This window comes from Siphateles boraxobius, unplaced genomic scaffold, assembly GCF_051911475.1.
Source record: "Siphateles boraxobius isolate OS27281-9 unplaced genomic scaffold, OSU_SipBor_1 33, whole genome shotgun sequence".
In the NCBI taxonomy this organism is placed as follows: domain Eukaryota; kingdom Metazoa; phylum Chordata; class Actinopteri; order Cypriniformes; family Leuciscidae; genus Siphateles; species Siphateles boraxobius.
Genome location: NW_027508953.1, coordinates 180,494 through 203,484, shown reverse-complemented (window position 1 = coordinate 203,484; position 22,991 = coordinate 180,494). Strand labels below are relative to the sequence as shown.

Below are 22,991 nucleotides of genomic sequence, written 5' to 3'. Positions count from 1 at the left end.
GTGTCTCTCCTGAGTCTCCGTGTCTCTCTCATCTTTACAGACTGAGACGATCGAAGGTCAAATATTATTTACATATTTAGTAATACAAAGCACGACGTATTGCATACAAATCGAGAGCTTTTTTTTATTTTTATTTTTTTTATTAAATATTTACTTATAGAATACAAAAATGAAGATCCATAAGGCAGAAAAGAGAGCCAGAGGTTCAGGGACTAGATATTACATCACATTTGGATTCAGAGGAAGAAAGAAAAACAAATAAATACAAACAAAAGTAAAATAATAATAATTATACAAAAATGCCAAAAATTTTGCATACATTCAAAGTTTTAGTAGCCTATTTGTTAAGAGGTAGATAAGGATTTGATATACAGAAAACATTTGAAAACATTAACAAAGAATGAAGCGTATTTGAAGAGCCTGTTAAATTTGTTGCGACTGAGTTCATTCTTTTTCATTTTCATTGTGTTTCTTCTTTTGTAATGGCATATTTTTGATCGTTTCTGAAAAAGTTACGCTCAGTTTTATAAAGTTACGTTCATTCTTTTTGAAACAAAAATAATTCCATATATTATGACGTGAAGTTAACTTTATGTGTGCTGAAGTGAAGGTTTGGAAGTGTTTGAGGCTCTCTTTGATAAGAATCACTGAAACCCTGTGAAGATTCGACTCAATGCTTCCCGTATTTAACAGTTTTCTGAATCAATCGGTGCTTTAGGTGTTGTCGACAGACGCATTAATAGACATTCAGATGTTCAGTCAGGTGTGTTTACGCCGCGGGTTACACACCCCATAAGCTGTAATGTGAAACTGAATGTCAGACTATATTTCTAACATGTTATGTGTGGATCTTTGATGCTTTCATCCATAATGCATCAAAACATCTTCTGCAGAATCATGTCCTCAAAGCTTCGAGTATCTTCAGATCGATACAGAAACATCACATTCCTGAACCTCTGATTACTGAGAAATCTTTTAGGTTTGTTTTGTGTTCAACGACAGTACAAGAACCGTACAAATGATAGCGTTCAGTCGGGTTAATTATCTAGTCATTTCTTTTGAACTATTGGATTGTATCTTTTAACTGACTCTTTCAAATAGACTTATTGTCATTATAATATATATATATATATATATATTATATAATACTATATTATTACGCCTCCTACATTATAAATAGTTGCGACTGAAATCGGTCACTTGTTCACACATTTACTGTTTCCTACATGGTGAACGGCACATAGTGCACTATATAGGGGACTGGGAACGATTCAGACAGTGTGAATATGCTTTCCATCGGGGAGAATGAAGTCACGAAACACGACACACAGAGCGGATCATGTGATCGAGTCCCACAGACTAGAAAACGCATCAGACACATTTGAATTATGAATGTTGTATTTTAAAAGCGTTATGGAGGAGATTAGGATGAGAAACGGTGAGAGATTAGGAAGAAACTGCAGCTTTACTGAGATCAACGAGACTGGCCGATCTGTGATATAAACTAAACGCTATTGGCTATTTTAAAAAGGGGCGGAGCTGCTTGATATGCCCCGCCCTCTTCCTGTTACAGTGGAAATTACATCAACACACTGAATAATGCTGCAAGTTTCAATGCACTTCATTGGGACTTTAAATAAAATTGAGAGTATTAGAAATCTGTATATAAAACACTTGGGGAGTCCAGACTTTAACAAGGAGGGTCAGATGAGATATGATTGCCTTGTTCGGCATCATATCTCACTGCATCAAATCTATACATTAGCCTATAGTTAATAGCAACACAAAAACATTTCGGTCAACCTGTCTGCGCTCACATCTGACGGTTTTGACAAACTACTGTAGCCCTCCTGCAATAATCAGTATTTTAAAGCGATATTGAGGAGATTAGGAGGAAACTGCAGCTTTACTGAGATCAACGGCTCTGAGCTGTGATATAAACCAAACGCTATTGGCTATTTTAAAAAGGGGGCGGAGCTTATCGATATGCCCCGCCCTCTTCCTGTTACAGTGGAAATTACATCAACACTGAATAATGCTGCGCGTTTCAATGCGATTCATGAGGCCTTTAAATGGCTTATAAATATCTAGTTATACAATATTACAGCTTATACAGCTTTCCTGTACCTCAAACAGTAGAGTGTTGGCGCTTGCAACGCCAAGGTCACGGGTTCGATTCCCAAGGAAAGCAAAAACTGATAAGAATGTAAAAATGTGTACCTTGAAATGAAATGTACTGTAAGTGGCTTTGGATAAAAGCGTCTGGCAAATGCATGAATGTGAATTATCATGATATATTTGATTAAATCTTTTCGTCAACTTGTTTTCTTTCAATCAGCACAGGATTTGTGTTTCTTTTTGTATCTGATTGATCGTAGGTCTCATTGATCTGCACTTGTGCGCCTCAGTTTTATTCTCCTCAAAAATAAAAAAGCGTACATGCACGAGTTCAGATCAATGAGAAACAAAACATGTGCTGATTGAAAGAAAACAAGTTGATAAAAAGATTTAACACAGGATAATAACGGCATGTTTTTGTAGGCCGGTCATTTTATACCCTGAAACACCACAAGTATAACAAGGTGGAAATGTATAAAATTTCTCAGCATTTTTGGGGAAAATTTAAATCATCTCCAGGTCAAAATCATCAGAGCTCAACATGAGTGTTAAACTGAGATGTTAAAGTCCCCCTGTGGTGAAACTCAAGCTTTTAATGTTGTTTATATGTCTATGTGGTGTTTTTAATATGCTTTACAGTTTTTACAGTCGCTAGGACACATCTCTCAATATTAGGAACTCCGATCTCTTCACACAGTTCTCCAAACCAACTTTTAGCTTGGCACAGCAGTTCATTTCACTTTCATTTCACTTTCAATATGCACTAAAATCCAATTCACTTCATACATGTCTCAGATCAACATATTCTTCCATCACACTAGCAAAGGTTGACAGAAAACAAACACACTTTGTCAACCACAAAACAATGACCTAAAAAACACTAACAACAGGAGCATTATACAATGTTTTCTTCTGTAAAACAAGCACACCTCTCTACTGTTTAGAATTCACTGCAATATATGTTACTGGAATGAATCAGACATGATGCAGTGCTTCAATATATTTTATGTCTTTTTTTTTTTGTTGCACAGGCTAATTACAAAATACAAGAATTTGTACACACACCAATCACCGATACAGATACTGTAGGAATCAGATGTGGTTGGTCCAATTGTTTTTATAGCATTTCATTTTTAGATTCGAAATATATTTCATTACAATATTACTGTAGAAATTTAGCAAATTGCTGTCATATTCAGTTTTGTATTATGTTATTGTTTTGAACATAAGTTTTGATAACAGTATGTAAGCATGTGCAAATTGGCCTGTAAGTACACAGAGTTTTGGTGGTTGTTGTGTCGAAGTGAGAAAAGAATTAATGTAATTTGATAGATGTAGTCATTGAATGCATTTTGTGCCAAAGCAATGATAAATGATCCACAGTTTAGCCCACATACACTTCTGTTGTGTGTGAAGAGTGAAGAAAAAGTGACCTAAGTATTCAGAACTGTGTCGTATCGACTGTAAAAAACTGTTAAGACAAACCATGTGTAAATTCATAAGTCGACAGCATTGCTGAGTATTTTCTGCTTAAAACTGCAGTGAACCAAAGACAGTCTCAAAAACACGCTTTGAAATCGCTGGTGTTTCTGACGTCACAAACTACCTTGTAACCAATCAGATCAACGTGTGATCGTCAACGAGTGGATCTCTGAGTGAGTGAGTGAGTGAGTGGAGGCGGGGCTCATTTGCATATTCATAGAACCGCGCATACTAAATGAGGCAAGGGTGTCGAGTTACATTCAAGATATTTTAAGGCATGACTAATTGTTTTTCAACATTTTTCTTTTTTTAAATATGTCATTTTGGTGATCAAAGATGAGTTTTAAGGGATAAAATGATTGACTATAGCGGGAGATTTGACTAGTAGACTCTCAGACACAAACCAGCTGAATTGTGTGAGTGTGTGTGTGTGTGTGAGGGATCTGTGCAGTCGTTGAGTGTGTGTGTGTGTGTGTGTGTGTGTGTGTGTGAGGGATCAGTTCAGTCGTTGAGTGTGTGTGTGTTTGTGTGTGTGTCCGGGATCAGTGCATTCGTTGAGTGTGTGTGTGTGTGAGGGATCAGTGCAGTCGTTGAGTGTTTGTGTGTGTGTGCGGGATCTGTGCAGTTGTTGAGTGTGTGTGTGTGTGTGATCAGTGCAGTCGTTGAGTGTGTGTGTGTGATCAGTGCAGTCGTTGAGTGTGTGTGTGTGTGTGTGTGATCAGTGCAGTCGTTGAGTGTGTGTGTGTGATCAGTGCAGTCGTTGAGTGTGTGTGTGTGTGTGTGTGTGTGTGTGTGTGTGTGTGTGTGTGTGATCAGTGCAGTCATTGAGTGTGTGTGTGTGTGTGTGTGTGTGTGTGTGATCAGTGCAGTCGTTGAGTGTGTGTGTGGTATCAGTGCAGTCGTTGAGTGTGTGTGTGTGTGATCAGTGCAGTCGTTGAGTGTGTGTGTGTGTGTGTGTGTGTGTGTGTGTGTGTGTGTGTGTGTGTGTGTGTGTGTGATCAGTGCAGTCGTTGAGTGTGTGTGTGTGTGTGATCAGTGCAGTCGTTGAGTGTGTGTGTGTGTGTGTGTGTGGTATCAGTGCAGTCGTTGAGTGTGTGTGTGTGTGTGGTATCAGTGCAGTCGTTGAGTGTGTGTGTGTGTGTGTGTGTGTGTGTGTGTGTGTGTGTGTGTGATCAGTGCAGTCATTAAGTGTGTGTGTGTGTGTGTGTGTGTGGTATCAGTGCAGTCGTTGAGTGTGTGTGTGTGTGTGTGTGTGTGTGTGTGTGTGTGTGTGTGTGTGTGTGTGTGTGTGTGTGTGTGTGTGATCAGTGCAGTCGTTGAGTGTGTGTGTGTGTGTGTGTGTGTGTGTGTGTGTGTGTGTGTGTGTGTGTGTGTGTGATCAGTGCAGTCGTTAAGTGTGTATGTGATTGTGTGTGTGATCAGTGCAGTCGTTGAGTGTGTGTGTTTGTGTGTGATCAGTGCAGTCTTTGAGTGTGTGTGTGTGTGTGTGTGTGTGTGTGTGTGTGATCAGTGCAGTCGTTGAGTGTGTGTGTGTGTGTGTGTGTTTGTGTGTGTGTGTGTGTGTGTGTGTGTGTGTGTGTGTGTGTGTGTGTGTGTGTGTGTGTGTGTGTGTGTGTGTGTGTGTGTGATCAGTGCAGTCGTTAAGTGTGTATGTGATTGTGTGTGTGATCAGCCTAGTCGTTAAGTGTGCGTGTGTGTGTGTGTGTGTGTGTGTGTGTGTGTGTGTGTGTGTGTGTGTGTGTGTGTGTGTGTGTGTGTGTGTGTGTGTGATCAGTGCAGTCGTTAAGTGTGTATGTGATTGTGTGTGTGATCAGTGCAGTCGTTGAGTGTGTGTGTGTGTGTGTGTGTGTGTGTGTGTGTGTGTGTGTGTGTGTGTGTGTGTGTGTGTGTGTGTGTGTGTGTGTGTGTGTGTGTGTGTGTGTGTGTGTGATCAGTGCAGTCGTTGAGTGTGTGTGTGTGTGTGTGTGTGTGTGTGATCAGTGCAGTCGTTGAGTGTGTGTGTTCTCTGGTCTCAGCAGATTCTCTGTTCAGTGGTCTGGGTCTCGGCGCTGTTGTGGGTCTCGGACTGGCGGCTCTTCTTCTGCTGCTGGTTCTGGTGGACGTCGGCTGCTTCTTCTTCAGACACTGTGGTCTCCTCATGTTCATCAGCCGCAAACTCTGCAGCAAGAAAACCACGACCAGCGGCAAGAGCAAAGAGCTGGAGGAGGGCAAAGCGGCGTACCTGTGAGTGACTCGTCCATCTCTCGCTCTCTCTCGCTTCATGTGACGCATGCGTCTGCGTTAGCGTGAGTGTGTGTGTCGTGTGTGGAGTGTGAGGATTTCAGAACTACAGTCAAACCAAAGTTTATTCAGACACATTCAACATTTCTCACATTATCACAGTTTATTCGCTATAGTTTAGAAAATGGTAAAAAAATATATGACGTTATCAGATCAGTTGATATTTCACTGGTTTTGTCCGTCCGGCTGTTAGACTCTCACACATGAATTATGATGAATATCTGTCAGCTGTTAAATTTAACTACACAATTAGATAATACCAGTTTAGCTCAACCAATCACCAAGCAATGCTTCATGTTGTTCAGTCTGTGGTGTAAAAAGGTGCATTAGTTATTAAAGAAAAAACACTTCAGCAAAACATGATCAGATCAAAGTGTCCCAATCATTTTTGGTCTCATATGTTTACTGGTAGTCACTGTATGAAGAATTATTGTGTATAATATGTCACATTTACTTTATTTTGCTCTCCTCACTTACATAAATGAACTATAGTGTCCTGCACACACTAGTGAAAAAAATATAATTTTTGATATTTATATCATTTTTGGTTTGACTGTATTTTCTGGCTGGTCACATGGTTGTTTTTTCAGTCTCACAATGAAAACATCACTGCCGTTTAAAGTAGTTTGAGGGAAATTAATACTTTTATTCAGCAAGAATGCATTAAATTGATCAAAAGTTACTTTTATAATGTTAGAAAGGATTCTATTTCAAATAAATGCTTTTCTTATGAACTTTCTGTTCATCAAATAAAATGTATCAGTTTAACAACGGTTTTCAACATTGATAATAATCATACATGTTTCTTGAGCATCAAATCATCATATTATAGTGATTTCTGAAGGATCATGTGACACTGAAGACTGGAGTAATGATGCTGTAAATTCAGCTTTGATCACATGATATAAATTACACTTTACTATATATTCACATAGAAAACTATTAATTTGAATTGTAATCATTTTTCTTCAGTATTTGTACTGTATTTTTGATCAAATAAATGCAGCCTTGTTGAACAGAAGAGACTTTAAAACACGTTTTACGAGAGCAACCCAACAAATGCTTAGCAATGCACTGAAATTCTTCATTTAATACTAATTAATTTAATTTAATACTCTTAATCAAACTAAAACTCAAGCTAGCAAGGTCAAAATATCATTGAAACTTTACAGAATCGAGGTTAAAATGGTCACGGAAAACGTTTGAATGACGTTGCCTTTGTAAGACTGAAGTGTTTGCAAGTAGATCATTTCAATTAGCTTTAACTTTCATTTGTGAATTAACTTTCATTAGTGAATATGTGATCATTCTCGGGATCTGATGATTGATAGAAACTGACAGTAATTATCTAATGATGCGGATTGAATTTCAATTATTTCATAATTTCCCATTACTATTAAGCGCTGTTGATAATATGCACATATGCATTAATCTGCTGGTTTAATAAGGTTCTGCTGTGTGAGTTCAGTAAATGATGCTTTAGTTTGGTTTAGCATTAGCCAGATCTCACGAGATTCATTTGCTAATGCTATTGCTCTGTTTGTCCAGCGTCAGTGGATTTACCATCATCTGAAGTTTCTTATGTCACATTTTTTCTGCTATATTATTTCACACACAGACAGTGTGATGAGCATTGAGACAGAAGTCAGAATAAAAACCTCTGGAGATTTAGATTCATTTTTCATTCCATGAAGAAGAAATTATACTAAAACTGCGTTTAATAGACATGTATATATGTAGACTGATTTCATAAGGCAGCATTGCTTATTTCTTTCATATTTTTTTTTATTTAGAATTTTTATAATTTTATCATATGTCATTTTTATGAGTTTTGGAGGTTTTTTATTTTTCTTTTATTTATTTTTATTTCAGTTTAATTTTTTTATTTTAGTACTTCAGCTTAAACTTATTTCATTTCACTTGGTCATTTTTGTTTAAGTTTTTTACATTTTGTGTTTTAAAATTGTCATCTAATACAGGTATATATAACTTCATCTAATATTTCATTTCAATTTAATGCAATTTAATAATATTTTTAATTAGGGAAATTTTTATATTTTCAGTTTTCATTTTAATTTTATTGCGCTTTTGTCATTTTTATTAGTTTTGGATTTCTTTTTAATTTTGCTTTTATTTGTCTTCATTTCAGGTTTATTTCTTTTTTTGTGATTTAAGTGCTTCAGCTTAAACAAACTTATTTCATTTCACTTAGTTTCTAAGGCAATATTACTAGTTTTTGTTTAAGTTTTTAAAAAAAAACAATATTTATATTTTACTTCAGTGAAAAAAAAAATGTAACGAAAAGATTTTTTTTATCTGCTTTTGTAATTGTTTTGTTTAGTCTTTTTATATTGTTTTTCAATTAGTTTTCATTTATTTGTATTTATTGTTCCTTTGCCACTTCCCTTTTCTTATATATTTGATCTTATATATATCGTTATAGTTATGATATTTGCTGTGAACGGCCCTTAGCTATTAATCTGTGAGGTAGTTGAATAGTTATAGTACTCAAATCGTTATAGTAATCAAACAGTTAATAGAATCAGAAATAACTCTATGGTTTGGGTCACTTTTATAATTAATTTCTCAGATAGTGTTTTGTTTTGACTGTATTTCGATAGTCCACTTTAGACATCCTTCTACTAACTATAAGTAACTTTGCGGCTACATGCGAATTAACAGTATTAATAGTCTTTTGGGTTCGGGTTATTAGAATAAGTTGACATGTAGTTGAAAAGATCAATTTTATACTTTTATACTTAAAACAGGGAGAAGAAAAAAAGTATATATATATATATTGTTTCTTGTTTTAAGCATAAATTAACTATTTATTACATCCATTCAATTGACTCTTATTTTGTCTTTGTTCTGTTTCTATAGTAGAATATCTGAAGTTAGATGTTTTTTTGTATCGCTGTGATCAGTTTGTCATGTGACTTCTGTCTAGCATGCTAATGAGATGCATGACGTCATCAGGTCTGTGTGTGTGTGTGTGTGTTTAAACCCGAGTGTTTGCTCTTGTGACGCAGAAAGCTCCCGCTGAAGGAGGAGAACGGGAAAGAGGTTCTGAAGCCGGATCTGATCGAGATTAAGGTCCACTCGGACAACAGCCTGCACACAAAACAGGACGACAGCAAAGCGTAATGAGTCAACCACAAACAATACCACAAAAGAGAAAAGAAAAGAGAAGAAAAAAAGAAAAGAAATCAATCTTCTTCACCAATGTAAATATGTTCAAATATAAACAGAGTTTTTTTTGTGATAAATCTACTGTTCTTTCTATTCGCGACGGCTCCAGCACTTCTGTTTCCATCTCGCTGTTTTGGAGGATCTCTCAGAAATGACCCGATGGATTCCCAGAACTGATCAGGCTCGTTGAGTCCGATTTCTGCTCAGCGGGACGTCGTATTGTGGCATAAACTGCAAAAAAATCATGTTTCTGTCTCGTTTACCAGCACAAATATCTAAACATTCTTAAAGGGGAAGTATGCCGTTTTTGTTAGCTTAACTGAACAGCTTCTGAGTTATTGCAATGGTTATATGACTTTTTTCGGGTTGAATGGTGGCCGTTAGTTGAAAAACCGCACTTTTTTTAACTTTGGGCCGCCGGCCTCAGCGTCAGGAAGTATCACTTGATATCAGCTCTCGCGATGTGACGAATTGCTTTACGGCACTGCACACGCAAGCCCCCATCCGGCATAGATATATACACTAGATGTCGCCTTGGGGTTCTGTCATAGACAGTAAAAGAAATGGACACAGCGACCCCATTAATTTCAACGGAGAAGACTGAAGCCCGATTATTGCACTTCCTGTCTGATGGCTGAGCGACTGCGGGCTCAAACTGAGCGTGACGACAGTCTGACAGCTGTAAATCTTCTAGTAGCTGTGCCAAGACAAATCTGAATCACCTAATTCCTCAAACAGGTTGTTGAAATATTTTGTCCCGTTGCTTTTATGGACTCTCTATCTATGGGCTTCTCCTTGACTTTATCCCTCTATGTCCCCCGATCGCCTCATAGACAGTAAAAGATTGCATGCGGATCTCCTCCTGTCTATACGGTAATTTCTCTACTGTGCGACAGAGAGTCGTGTGGTTATGACGCAATCGTTAGCCTATTTTTACAAAAACGGCTTCTACGGGGCCATAACGTAAGATACAAAGTAATGGAGCCTTTTGTACATTGTCGTGTTTCTTTAGAAATAAATAATGGACAAATGAAGTCTTTGGACGCCTCAGATGTAAAGTTATTCGCTGTCAAAGTGACGCCAAAATGAATGGGAGTCAATGGAATGCTAACAGCAGGTGAAGTTCTGCTACAATGGCGGCGCCCGCGAGGCTTCAGTTTCCGGCTGATGGATTACACACTTGGGGTTCTAAGTATGCGTCAAAATCTGGCATTTTGTAATGTTTACATTACACTCAAAAAACACAAATGAAATTATACAGTAGGCCTATAGGATATAGGCTATTTACCTAATTTAGCTGCAATCATGTAAAAACGTTATAAGCCATCAAACGCGGTAGGCTACTTTATTATTATAAAGTGCAGAGACGCTCTGCGTGAGTTGTATTTACGACAGTAACGTTAAATACAAGTACTCTACAGCAACTCTAGGGGGCGCTGTTTGACAAAAACGGAAATCCTGCATAGTGCGCCTCTAAATCAAGATACAGTTACTAGAGAAGAAACATGACTCGTTTACTGAAACATTCATTAAAGTTAAGTGAGTTTATAATTAAAACAGGTAGAAGAAAAAATATATATATTTATATTGTTTCTTGTTTTAAGCATTAAATTAACTATTTATTATATTCCATTCAATTGACTCTTATATTGTCTTTGTTCTGTTTCTATAGTTACCCATTAGTTTCACCTGTGTCTAGTTTAGTTGTCTCTGTTATAGTAGTTCTTTGTCAGTTCTCCTTTATGTAAGTGTGGTTTACATTATTATTAGTGACAGGAGAAACAAGTCTTTTTGAAATTTTGAATCAAATGAACCAATTGCTTTGCAAGATGATTTACTGTTTTGAATCGTTAGAACAGTGTAAATGCAGCGAAAACATGCATAAAAACCATCTAATACCATTAAATATGAATATGTGATATTCTCTTATTGTAATTGTAATGTCTACAAATGTATAAAATTGATGTGAGATCAGGTAAAAATCATATATAGCGACACTGACACGGGTTCACAGAGATCATAGAGGCCAACCAATGAAATTTCAAATCACACTCGTTTCGAAGACAAATAATTCGCAAACGTTTTGTTTTGAATTTTTAAAAAAATGCTCGCAAATAGTTTTTATTTAGTAAACACGACTTAATATCTTCAGTCATTTTGCTTCTTTAATAAATGTATCTTGATTTAAGAAAGTTTCGATGTTTGTGCTGGAAAACAAGGAAGAACATTATGTTTTTTATTGCAGTGATTTCAGACTCTGTGCTTCTCATCTAAATGTGTTCAAGGCTTCATCGTTTTTTGGCTCTTTCGATGTTTTCGTAGGACTTTTCCCAGAATCCCAGTGGATTTCTCAACCTTTGGATTATTTTTCCAGGCATGTCCTTTGCGCTTTTGAGATGGCGCAGCTCATATATGTGAACATCGGTTTGTATTTCCCAGCTCGCTTCTCAAAAGAAACCAGGCAAAACTTTGTAGTAAAGTCACTTTGTAGTTTCGATTTCCTCAACTGCCATGATGCCAGATGAAATGCTCTTCTTAATTTATGTTAAATAATTAATGTGTGAGTGTGTGTGAGAATGGCTTGACGTGTTCTACACTAATACACTGCGAATGTTTGCCCGACGCTTCGTAAGCGCAGCTGGATTGTACCTGCACTGAATGTGTGTCTCCAGACCTCAGGAGGGCGCTAGAGTTTCCAGGAAATATCTCAAACCAGGTGTGTTGTTATTATTCAGCTAACTGTTGTGAACAGTTTATCTTTTAACGGTTAGTCCATCCTCTGTCGCCCCCTGGAGTCCGGTGTTATTTTACTCATTTTATTTTACTATTTATTATTTAAATAGTAGTTATTAATATTTTGATTTTGCTTTTATTTTTATATTTTCACTTTCCACTTTGATCTTAGTTTAAGTTTGTGTACATTTATTATGTGCTTTTTGTCAGGTTTATTAATTTTTTTTTATTTTTTTTTCACTTATTTGCTGAGATTGATACGTATTTAAATTTTATTTCACCTTAACGAAATGTATTAATATTTTGAATTAGCTTAGGTTTTTATATTTTTGCAGTTTTTTATAATTTTATCATGTGCTTGTCATTTTTTATTTATTTTCTTATATTGCCTAAACAAAATGTATATTTTTTAAGGTTTTTTAATTAACAATTTCCACATAATATTTTTTTATTTCATTTGAACAAAATTGAATACATATTATCAGTTTTTATTTTAACTTTAGTTTTTTTTGTAATTTCTATAATGTGCTTTTTTTTAGTTTTCGTATTTTTAGCTTTAATTTACTTTTATTCCAGTTTTAGTTTGTCATTTTAGTACTTCATCTTAAACTATTTCTAATAAGTTTCTTTAAAATGTTTCATTTCATAATTTCAGCTTCATTCAAATTAACAACATTTATTAACAGTTTTAATAGGTAACAATAACAACACTGCAGGTTTCTTCTCGAAAGATCACATGACCTTCTGATGCACCTGTCAATCATTCGCATCTGTATTTGTGTAGTGTGTGATTCTGTCCGATGTTGTTCTGGATAAAGGCAACGTTTGCCGCTTTAGTTCTTATATTTGATATACTTTACTATGGTTCGCAGCTGTTTGTACATACATGAGTATGATGTAATCTTACTGTATCATTGGGAATGAGGTGAGTCTCGACTGAGGGTTTTCCAGCAGGGGCATTATCTACCAAATCAGTTTTTGTAAAGTGTTTGTAAAGCCTGTATTATGTCAATGCTTATGGAGCTGCAAAAAAAAAAAGCTCCATTCATTTGTACCTCCACTTATTTTTCTCTCTAAGTGAAGTGTGTGATTGAAACTGAAGACATACGAACCATCGGGATAGAAAACATCTGTTGCTACTCGAAGCATGAAAGTACAACATTATATTATTTTCTGCAGGACTCCATGTGGTGACGCACGTGTGAAATATTTATTGCATTAAGACGATAAAAAGAAATGACTTTTATTTTTTTTTATTTTTTAAGGTAAATCTGAAGGTTTAGTAATTGATCATGTTTCCAGCTGCTTCTCGGATCATTATTGAGTTTCAGTGAAAATCATTTTTCTTATTCAGATGTTCAGATACTCTATGCATAATCAGAAAAGACGTTTGCTCTGTTGTTCTGGGTTATTAAAGCTCATTTCCTTTCGTGTGTCGCAGGTCTTTAGTTCATGAAGAACTTCTGAATCCTGATCTCAACACATGTTAACACTGTAATTTACCGCTGTAAATAAATGTGTACTAGTATAAAATGGTGCTTGTAAAACATTCTCTCAGCGTCAGTTTTTTTCCCACTGGAAAATGTGTGATCTTGTACAGATGATTTTTTAATTACCCTATAAGGTCATTTAAAATAATTAAAAAATATATTATTAATATTTTAGATATAAGGCAACAACAAAACACTAAACTTAACTGAACTAAGGCAAACTACAGCTGCAGGTTTATATGCATAAAATAAATGCATAGAAAAACTAAAAGTTGACAGGGAAAAGCAAACATTGACTGCAATTATTAATATTGTGTTGGTTCCCGTGTTTTTGCATGTAACAGCCTGGTCAAAATACATAGTTATTTCACTTTAAAGAAATGTATTAATATGTTGAATTAGCCTTGGTTTTTATATTTTTGCCGTTTTTTGTAAGTTTATCATGTGCTTCTCCTTTTTTATTATTATTTTTATATTTAGCTATTTTAGTACTTCATCTTAAATCTCTTATATTTCACTTAATTGCCATAACAAAATATATATTTTTTAATTTTTTTTTATCAAAAAATATGTTTTAATGACCCTATAAGTTCATTTAAAATAATAAAAAAATATTATTAATATTTTAAATATAAGGTAAAACACTTAACTAAACTAAGGCAAACTACAGCAGCAGATTTATATGCATAAAATAAATGCATAGAAAAACTAAAAGTTGACAGGGAAAAGCAAACATTGACTGCAATTATTAATATTTTGTTGGTCCTCTTATTTTTGCATGTAATAGCCTGGTCAAAATACATAGAGTCGGCACAACTCCAAGCACATTGTGCATTAAAATATGCATTATGCATTCTTAACGTTTAAATAAAGACGGAAGTTGTCAGTTTCCACTTTTGGCTCTGCTGCATGACTAGTTGCTTTTGATTAATCTTGGCTGTAAAATTGAACTGATTGCGTGAATTACATTTATATTCATAGCGGAAGTGAATTACGTTATAAAATTCCTATTCCAGCACCGTCAGCTGATGCTCGTTAGTTTCCCAGAAATGAAGAAATGACTAATTAAACAAAAGCATGTTTCATTCAGTGCTGTTGATGTAAATTGGCCTCATTCTCAAGGCGCTCGATGCCTTTGGATTGCGTTTGTGTGGCGTTTCGGGACAATGCCTTCAGAACATGTTCAGCATGCACACATCGGATTCTTCATTAAAGCACACAGTGGCAATAACACACTCCTCCGGGGGGTTAAAACCATCAATTACACCTAAACACACAGCGATTAGCACATAACTGTTCCTTTGAGTCGTAAACCCATCTGAAGGTGACAGATAGAGGTGCATTATGGGTTGCCATCATGCTTTTTTTTTCTGATTAGGCCTAGATATGAACGTGGACTTGCATATGAAGCAGAAGTTATGAATATCGCATTTATCACATTAGTTATTAGAACAGATTTTGAATAAATCATCTAGAGGTCATTGGAGTCGAATCTCTTCTGTGGCCTCTTGATTTATTGGTCGATTTGTGTCTGAAACTTCACTATAATAGGAGGAAGCATAAAAAAAACTTGCATAAAGTTTTTATATAATATTCTAATCTGGTTGGGAGATTTTCCACAGAGAAGCTCATCTCCTCCTGAGGCGAAGTGGTTTAGGATTTAAGCCTAAAAAGAAAAGGAAAGGAACGAAAAGGCAGCAGAAATGATCTTTAATTATATTGCTTTCTGTTGCAGGTTTATAGGCCAATGCAATTAGGTAATTAAGATATTACAGGTATGAAAGGTCATTTGTAATAAAAAGGAATAGATTAATAAACAATGACGTGGAATCTCCTGATAATAAAGTTAAAGGTTGTTTCTAGATGAAGGTCTTCTTGTAATTCCCTGCTGAAAGTGAGAATTAATTAAGCAGGTTATTTTTTATTAATTTTTTTGCACATGTTGAAGGATTTAAAGTGTCTGAATATACAGGAAGTTGTAAACAAGCTTGTTTGGCTGTTGTTGCATGCTATCATAATTCTGCATCCCATTCAAGAAATGCTGGATTTCTCCTCATAAACAGCTTTACGCTGTTGCCATAAATATCTTTAATGCAATTAAAATCACGTGCAACCAGGGTTGTTATCGTTAACCAAAACTATTCAAAGAAAACCTTTTTGTTAATTTAAATAAATCTGAAATTAAGTAAAATCAATATTGAAAATCTTAAAATCTTAAACTAAATACAATTTTAAAATGTAAAATAAGAATCAAAATTAGTGCTAGTTGATTAAAACTATTGATAAATATTTAAAAATAAAAAATGACAAAGGCACATTATTAAATTACAAAAACATTTACAAATTAAAATGAAAACTGAAAGCATTTTTTAATAAATTATGACAAAAATAATAAAAAAAGACAAAAACAGATCAAAATGTAAGAAATAACAAATTAAAATGAAAACTAATAATATAAACCTGAGTTAATCTGAAAATATTATAAAAAATGTAATAGTATATAAATAATAAATCAACACTGATATGAAATAAATGGAGGTGTAATAGATTATGGTAAAGACTAATACATATGACAAAAGTACATACCAGAAAATTAACTAAAATTAGAATGAAATCTGAAAATATAAAATGATAAAAAGTTAATTTGAAGTTAACACCTGTTTCATTTACATTTTTAAGTTTATATAATCAAATTTCAACTTAAATTATACTTACAAAATTAAGTTGAATCTTGTATATTTTTTAAAATCTTTTTTCAAAAACAAGTTGCCATGACTTACTGATCATATCCTTTTTTACAGTGCACTGATTCGAATGCAATGTAACTTTAATAAATTACGACATCCTGAATCGTCAGAGATTTGATGCATCCCGTTGTTCTGGACCAGAATCCCGAATGGATGACCATAAATCCCCCGTGGAGACGCTTCACCACTTGATCCTCACTTTGATCCCAGGAAAGGCCACGAAATGGATTAGAGAGTTTGAACGGCACTGTTAGCGAGGAAGATTCAATCCCTTTAGCCGAGACCTGAAGCTTGTGCGAGCACAGATATGTTGTGTAATCCTTGTGGTGGGCTTCACGGGTCAGACCTGGAGGGTGTTACTGTTAACCCTTACCTGGACACAGCTGGAGGAGTGTTAACCCTTACCTGGACACAGCTGGAGGGTGTTAACCCTTACCTGGACACAGCTGGAGGGTGTTAACCCTTACCTGGACACAGCTGGAGGGTGTTAACCCTTACCTGGACACAGCTGGAGGAGTGTTAACCCTTACCTGGACACAGCTGGAGGGTGTTAACCCTTACCTGGACACAGCTGGAGGAGTGTTAACCCTTACCTGGACACAGCTGGAGGGTGTTAACCCTTACCTGGACACAGCTGGAGGGTGTTAACCCTTACCTGGACACAGCTGGAGGGTGTTAACCCTTACCTGGACACAGCTGGAGGGTGTTAACCCTTACCTGGACACAGCTGGAGGAGTGTTAACCCTTACCTGGACACAGCTGGAGGGTGTTAACCCTTACCTGGACACAGCTGGAGGGTGTTAACCCATACCTGGAAACAGCTGGAGGGTGCTAAGCCTTACCTGGACACAGCTGGAGGAGTGTTAACCGTTACCTGGACACAGCTGGAGGGTGTTAACCCTTACCTGGAAACAGCTGGAGGGTACTAAGCCTTACCTGGACACAGCAGGAGGAGTGTTAACCTTTACCTGGACACAGCTGGAGGGTGTTAACCCTTACCTGGACACAGCTGGAGGGTGTTAACCCATACCTGGAAACAGCTGGAGGGTGTTAACCCTTACCTGGACACAGCTGGAGGGTGTTAACCCATACCTGGAAACAGCTGGAGGGTGCTAAGCCTTACCTGGACACAGCTGGAGGAGTGTTAACCGTTACCTGGACACAGCTGGAGGGTGTTAACCCTTACCTGGAAACAGCTGGAGGGTGCTAAGCCTTACCTGGACACAGCTGGAGGAGTGTTAACCGTTACCTGGACACAGCTGGAGGGTGTTAACCCTTACCCGGACACAGCTGGAGGAGTGTTAGCCCTTACCTGGACACAGCTGGAGGGTGTTAACCCATACCTGGAAACAGCTGGAGGGTGCTAAGCCTTACCTGGACACAGCTGGAGGAGGTTTAACCCTTACCTGGACACAGCTGGAGGGTTTTAACCCTTACCTGGACACAGTTGGAGGGTGTTAACCCTTACCTGGACACAGTTGGAGGGTGTTAACCCTTACCTGGACACAGCTGGAGGGTGTTAACCCTTACCTGGACACAGCTGGAGGAGTGTTAACCCTTACCTGGACACAGCTGGAGGGTGTTAACCCTTACCTGGAAACAGCTGGAGGGTGTTAACCCTTACCTTGACACAGCTGGAGGGGGTTAACCCTTACCTGGACACAGCTGGAGGATGTTAACCCTTACCTGGACACAGCTGGAGATTGTAAACCCTTACCTGGACACAGCTGGAGGGTGTTAACCCTTACCTGGACACAGCTGGAGGAGTGTTAACCCTTGCCTGGAAACAGCTGGAGGGTGTTAACCCTTACCTGGACACAGCTGGAGGGTGTTAACCCTTACCTGGACACAGCTGGAGGAGTGTTAACCCTTACCTGGACACAGCTGGTGGGTGTTAACCCTTACCTGGAAACAGCTGGAGGGTGTGAACCGTTACCTGGACACAGCTGGAGGGTGTTAACCCTTACCTGGACACAGCTGGAGGGTGTTAACCCTTACCTGGACACAGCTGGAGGGTGTTAACCCTTACCTGGACACAGCTGGAGGGTGTTAACCCTTACCTTGACACAGCTGGAGGGTGTTAACCCTTACCTTGACACAGCTGGAGGGTGTAAACCCTTACCTGGACACAGCTGGAGGGTGTTAACCCTTACCTGGACACAGCTGGAGGGTGTTAACCCTTACCTTGACACAGCTGGAGGGTGTTAACCCTTACCTGGACACAGCTGGAGGGTGTTAACCCTTACCTGGACACAGCTGGAGGGTGTTAACCCTTACCTGGACACAGCTGGAGGGTGTTAACCCTTACCTTGACACAGCTGGAGGGTGTAAACCCTTACCTGGACACAGCTGGAGGGTGTTAACCCTTACCTGGACACAGCTGGAGGGTGTAAACCCTTACCTGGACACAGCTGGAGGATGTTAACCCTTACCTTGACACAGCTGGAGGGTGTTAACCCTTACCTGGACACAGCTGGAGGGTGTAAACCCTTACCTGGACACAAATGGAGGCTTTTAACCCTTACCTGGACACAGCTGGAGGGTGTTAACCCTTACCTGGACACAGCTGGAGGATGTTAACCCTTACCTGGACACAGCTGGAGATTGTAAACCCTTACCTGGACACAGCTGGAGGGTGTTAACCCTTACCTGGACACAGCTGGAGGAGTGTTAACCCTTACCTGGACACAGCTGGAGGGTGTTAACCCTTACCTGGACACAGCTGGAGGAGTGTTAACCCTTACCTGGACACAGCTGGAGGGTGTTAACCCTTACCTGGACACAGCTGGAGGAGTGTTAACCCTTACCTGGACACAGCTGGAGGGTGTTAACCCTTACCTGGACACAGCTGGAGGGTGTTAACCCTTACCTGGACACAGCTGGAGGGTGTTAACCCTTACCTGGACACAGCTGGAGGGTGTTAACCCTTACCTGGACACAGCTGGAGGAGTGTTAACCCTTACCTGGACACAGCTGGAGGGTGTTAACCCTTACCTGGAAACAGCTGGAGGGTGTTAACCCTTACCTTGACACAGCTGGAGGGGGTTAACCCTTACCTGGACACAGCTGGAGGATGTTAACCCTTACCTGGACACAGCTGGAGATTGTAAACCCTTACCTGGACACAGCTGGAGGGTGTTAACCCTTACCTGGACACAGCTGGAGGAGTGTTAACCCTTGCCTGGAAACAGCTGGAGGGTGTTAACCCTTACCTGGACACAGCTGGAGGAGTGTTAACCCTTACCTGGACACAGCTGGTGGGTGTTAACCCTTACCTGGAAACAGCTGGAGGGTGTGAACCGTTACCTGGACACAGCTGGAGGGTGTTAACCCTTACCTGGACACAGCTGGAGGGTGTTAACCCTTACCTGGACACAGCTGGAGGGTGTTAACCCTTACCTGGACACAGCTGGAGGGTGTTAACCCTTACCTTGACACAGCTGGAGGGTGTTAACCCTTACCTTGACACAGCTGGAGGGTGTAAACCCTTACCTGGACACAGCTGGAGGGTGTTAACCCTTACCTGGACACAGCTGGAGGGTGTTAACCCTTACCTTGACACAGCTGGAGGGTGTTAACCCTTACCTGGACACAGCTGGAGGGTGTTAACCCTTACCTGGACACAGCTGGAGGGTGTTAACCCTTACCTGGACACAGCTGGAGGGTGTTAACCCTTACCTTGACACAGCTGGAGGGTGTAAACCCTTACCTGGACACAGCTGGAGGGTGTTAACCCTTACCTGGACACAGCTGGAGGGTGTAAACCCTTACCTGGACACAGCTGGAGGATGTTAACCCTTACCTTGACACAGCTGGAGGGTGTTAACCCTTACCTGGACACAGCTGGAGGGTGTAAACCCTTACCTGGACACAAATGGAGGCTTTTAACCCTTACCTGGACACAGCTGGAGGGTGTTAACCCTTACCTGGACACAGCTGGAGGATGTTAACCCTTACCTGGACACAGCTGGAGATTGTAAACCCTTACCTGGACACAGCTGGAGGGTGTTAACCCTTACCTGGACACAGCTGGAGGAGTGTTAACCCTTACCTGGACACAGCTGGAGGGTGTTAACCCTTACCTGGACACAGCTGGAGGAGTGTTAACCCTTACCTGGACACAGCTGGAGGGTGTTAACCCTTACCTGGACACAGCTGGAGGAGTGTTAACCCTTACCTGGACACAGCTGGAGGGTGTTAACCCTTACCTGGACACAGCTGGAGGGTGTTAACCCTTACCTGGACACAGCTGGAGGGTGTTAACCCTTACCTGGACACAGCTGGAGGGTGTTAACCCTTACCTGGACACAGCTGGAGGAGTGTTAACCCTTACCTGGACACAGCTGGAGGGTGTTAACCCTTACCTGGACACAGCTGGAGGGTGTTAACCCATACCTGGAAACAGCTGGAGGGTGCTAAGCCTTACCTGGACACAGCTGGAGGAGTGTTAACCGTTACCTGGACACAGCTGGAGGGTGTTAACCCTTACCTGGAAACAGCTGGAGGGTACTAAGCCTTACCTGGACACAGCAGGAGGAGTGTTAACCTTTACCTGGACACAGCTGGAGGGTGTTAACCCTTACCTGGACACAGCTGGAGGGTGTTAACCCATACCTGGAAACAGCTGGAGGGTGTTAACCCTTACCTGGACACAGCTGGAGGGTGTTAACCCATACCTGGAAACAGCTGGAGGGTGCTAAGCCTTACCTGGACACAGCTGGAGGAGTGTTAACCGTTACCTGGACACAGCTGGAGGGTGTTAACCCTTACCTGGAAACAGCTGGAGGGTGCTAAGCCTTACCTGGACACAGCTGGAGGAGTGTTAACCGTTACCTGGACACAGCTGGAGGGTGTTAACCCTTACCCGGACACAGCTGGAGGAGTGTTAGCCCTTACCTGGACACAGCTGGAGGGTGTTAACCCATACCTGGAAACAGCTGGAGGGTGCTAAGCCTTACCTGGACACAGCTGGAGGAGGTTTAACCCTTACCTGGACACAGCTGGAGGGTTTTAACCCTTACCTGGACACAGTTGGAGGGTGTTAACCCTTACCTGGACACAGTTGGAGGGTGTTAACCCTTACCTGGACACAGCTGGAGGGTGTTAACCCTTACCTGGACACAGCTGGAGGAGTGTTAACCCTTACCTGGACACAGCTGGAGGGTGTTAACCCTTACCTGGAAACAGCTGGAGGGTGTTAACCCTTACCTTGACACAGCTGGAGGGGGTTAACCCTTACCTGGACACAGCTGGAGGATGTTAACCCTTACCTGGACACAGCTGGAGATTGTAAACCCTTACCTGGACACAGCTGGAGGGTGTTAACCCTTACCTGGACACAGCTGGAGGAGTGTTAACCCTTGCCTGGAAACAGCTGGAGGGTGTTAACCCTTACCTGGACACAGCTGGAGGGTGTTAACCCTTACCTGGACACAGCTGGAGGAGTGTTAACCCTTACCTGGACACAGCTGGTGGGTGTTAACCCTTACCTGGAAACAGCTGGAGGGTGTGAACCGTTACCTGGACACAGCTGGAGGGTGTTAACCCTTACCTGGACACAGCTGGAGGGTGTTAACCCTTACCTGGACACAGCTGGAGGGTGTTAACCCTTACCTGGACACAGCTGGAGGGTGTTAACCCTTACCTTGACACAGCTGGAGGGTGTTAACCCTTACCTTGACACAGCTGGAGGGTGTAAACCCTTACCTGGACACAGCTGGAGGGTGTTAACCCTTACCTGGACACAGCTGGAGGGTGTTAACCCTTACCTTGACACAGCTGGAGGGTGTTAACCCTTACCTGGACACAGCTGGAGGGTGTTAACCCTTACCTGGACACAGCTGGAGGGTGTTAACCCTTACCTGGACACAGCTGGAGGGTGTTAACCCTTACCTTGACACAGCTGGAGGGTGTAAACCCTTACCTGGACACAGCTGGAGGGTGTTAACCCTTACCTGGACACAGCTGGAGGGTGTAAACCCTTACCTGGACACAGCTGGAGGATGTTAACCCTTACCTTGACACAGCTGGAGGGTGTTAACCCTTACCTGGACACAGCTGGAGGGTGTAAACCCTTACCTGGACACAAATGGAGGCTTTTAACCCTTACCTGGACACAGTTGAAGGGTTTTTACCCTTACCTGGACACAGTTGGAGGGTGTTAACCCTTACCTGGACACAGCTGGAGGGTGTTAACCCTTACCTGGACACAGCTGGAGGAGTGTTAACCCTTACCTGGACACAGCTGGAGGATGTTAACCCTTACCTGGAAACAGCTGGAGGGTGTTAACCCTTACCTTGACACAGCTGGAGGGGGTTAACCCTTACCTGGACACAGCTGGAGGATGTTAACCCTTACCTGGACACAGCTGGAGATTGTAAACCCTTACCTGGACACAGCTGGAGGGTGTTAACCCTTACCTGGACACAGCTGGAGGAGTGTTAACCCTTGCCTGGAAACAGCTGGAGGGTGTTAACCCTTACCTGGACACAGCTGGAGGAGTGTTAACCCTTACCTGGACACAGCTGGTGGGTGTTAACCCTTACCTGGAAACAGCTGGAGGGTGTGAACCCTTACCTGGACACAGCTGGAGGGTGTTAACCCTTACCTGGACACAGCTGGAGGGTGTTAACCCTTACCTGGACACAGCTGGAGGGTGTGAACCCTTACCTGGACACAGCTGGAGGGTGTTAACCCTTACCTGGACACAGCTGGAGGGTGTTAACCCTTACCTGGACACAGCTGGAGGGTGTTAACCCTTACCTGGACACAGCTGGAGGAGTGTTAACCCTTACCTGGACACAGCTGGTGGGTGTTAACCCTAACCTGGAAACAGCTGGAGGGTGTGAACCCTTACCTGGACACAGCTGGAGGGTGTTAACCCTTACCTGGACACAGCTGGAGGGTGTTAACCCTTACCTGGACACAGCTGGAGGGTGTTAACCCTTACCT

General features: G+C 40.5%; 1 protein-coding gene across 2 annotated transcripts in view; it reads left to right on the top strand.

The window, feature by feature from the left end:
- ncam2a (neural cell adhesion molecule 2a) overlaps positions 1-9,163 on the top strand; it is a 324,121-nt gene extending 314,958 nt beyond the window's left edge. Inside the window, exons 16-17 of one of the 2 annotated variants that reach the window (XM_077194831.1) lie at positions 5,619-5,823; positions 8,910-9,163. In XM_077194831.1, coding sequence (XP_077050946.1) covers positions 5,619-5,823; positions 8,910-9,024 — 320 coding nt within the window. In that variant the 3' untranslated portion in view covers positions 9,025-9,163. Of the gene's footprint in view, positions 1-5,615; positions 5,824-8,909 lie in introns of both variants that reach the window. The other variant, XM_077194830.1, reaches the window with a different exon arrangement.
- Positions 9,164-22,991: the final 13,828 nt, after the last annotated feature.